This window comes from Aphanomyces invadans, assembly GCF_000520115.1.
Source record: "Aphanomyces invadans strain NJM9701 unplaced genomic scaffold supercont1.25, whole genome shotgun sequence".
Lineage (NCBI taxonomy): Eukaryota > Oomycota > Saprolegniomycetes > Saprolegniales > Verrucalvaceae > Aphanomyces > Aphanomyces invadans.
In genome coordinates this window covers 635,496-637,442 of record NW_008580170.1, presented here as the reverse complement: position 1 = coordinate 637,442, position 1,947 = coordinate 635,496, and the positions used below count along the sequence as shown (strand labels likewise).

Genomic DNA, 1,947 nt, shown 5'->3' with positions numbered 1-1,947 from the left:
GGCTTGGTAAAGTCGCCAAACACAGCATCCGTTCCCGTCATGCCCAGACCATCTACACCACACAAACTGCTTACTATAGACTTTGTATCCACGTTTAGGCCATTCTCGAATTCAACGTACGTTTCCATTGCGACTTGTCCACAAATCCAAGCACCTTCAGCCCGCGCGTCGTGAGGAGCTTCAACGCTGCCTGATCGGCTGTCGAAAAAGGAATCTACACATTGAGCTATATGTTTGGAATCGATACATTACAACGAGAAATCTTGTGAGTTGTGCTTCAAAATGATAACATTTTCCGTCAGTGTCAACAACGTACCATTTCTGAACCGTACTTGTACGCTTTGATGCGTCGCTCCGGCGGCAACTCTTCGTCAGGTTGGGCCTGTTAGTATAACGTCAGTGGGCTGCAACAAACGGGGGGAGAAAATTCAACACTAACTCGTTCTGAAAGTGTTTTTGTAGGAACAACACAACCCAAGGCACAAAAAATATCAACACCCTCACACGACCCAGCTCATATCCAGCAGCATCAACGACACATACCTGAGTTATAATGCATTTCATGATAGGCATGGTAATACCAATTGAATTGAGAGGACAAGAAAATACACACTGTAAACGTACCGTGGCAAAGTAGCTGCGCTCCATGCGAACTTTTCCGGGCACGTCGTCCTCGGAAAACGTGGAGCTCTTCTTGGCGACTTGCGATTCTTTTTGTAGCGACGGGATCGTCGCTTCCAGAACTTTGCCAAATACGTACACAGGAATGAAAAGATTTTCGCCAAATTCTAAGCTCCCGCGCATTTTCGTCGTCTAAAAAAAGCAATTCATGTCTGAGCTAGAAACACAGTCTTCGACCTTGATGAAAGTTTCAGGGCATTGATCGATCCAATTGAAGAAGATATGGTTGGTACTTGAACACCACATCTCTGAGGTGTACCCATGTAGCCAAAATTGGAGCGAAGAGATTCGTCACTGCCATAGCAAATATGCAAAAAGAACAGCGAAAAAACATCCAAAAGTACAATGACTTGAACAGAAGCCTACTCACTTGAAGCACGGGTTTGAGTTTGCTTTGGGCGAGGAAATCCATCCGTTTCGACACGGACTGGACTTCTCCTTGGACTTCCGTCGCAATCGAATGCAACATCTTTTCATTCTCCGACTATAAAGGCACGACATTGCAGATCAGAATGTGATGGGTTGAAGCTTCGAGTCACTACTTGACGAAGGTGTGGAACGACCTCACATCAATTCGTCATGCATGGTTGAAAACTTCATGTACCTTGATGAATGATGCGGCAACAGCTTCATCTTTTACCCCGTCAGGCTGTTCATGCTTCGTATCCATTCCAAAGTCGATGCCACTGCAGTAAAAGTGGTTCGTTAGAATGAAGTCGAACGACCTGCTTTGTTGAGTACGCCAGGGGAATATTTAGCAGGAATGCCATGCATTCTCTCGTTGTGGTGATCGTTCTCACAAGAAAGGACGTGTCTGACGCGCTGGTAGTCCGCCCACAACGTGTAGTACAAAAAACACCGGCATCAAACAAACAAACTCCCAAAGTAGATCGGACGACAGTGCCATCATGACGAAGACAGCATTCGTGTGTCCATGTAGGTTCGTACATGATTTGAAGGTGTACTTCGAGGTTTTGAATCATCGTGCACACGACCTCCATGTCTGACGGATTGTTTATGCGAGTGGCGGCGTCCGTGATCACGACGAGGCGTTTGTCGTACTTTTTGTTGTCCGTGCGACGAATGACCAAGTCAAGGGCAACGATAATTCCGTCGAGGACATCCGCAGGTGTCTCTACGGATGCCGCTTCCATGGCTTGGAGCTGCTTCGCGAGATCGAGTGACACAGGCGTAATTGAGCTCAGGACCGTCACGTTTTTGTAGTTGTTGCCATCGTCAGAGTTCAGCTGGTTGTCAGTCCCTTCG

At 46.9% G+C, this 1,947-nt stretch overlaps 1 protein-coding gene across 1 annotated transcript; it reads right to left on the bottom strand.

The window, feature by feature from the left end:
- Positions 1-37: 37 nt before the first annotated feature.
- Positions 38-1,835, bottom strand: H310_10290 (hypothetical protein; the record flags this gene model as incomplete). Its single annotated transcript, XM_008876630.1, has 7 exons — positions 38-52; positions 155-214; positions 317-382; positions 625-813; positions 1,052-1,165; positions 1,286-1,406; positions 1,630-1,835. 7 exons carry the CDS (start codon positions 1,833-1,835, stop codon positions 38-40), a joined length of 771 nt encoding a protein of 256 aa, XP_008874852.1.
- Positions 1,836-1,947: the final 112 nt, after the last annotated feature.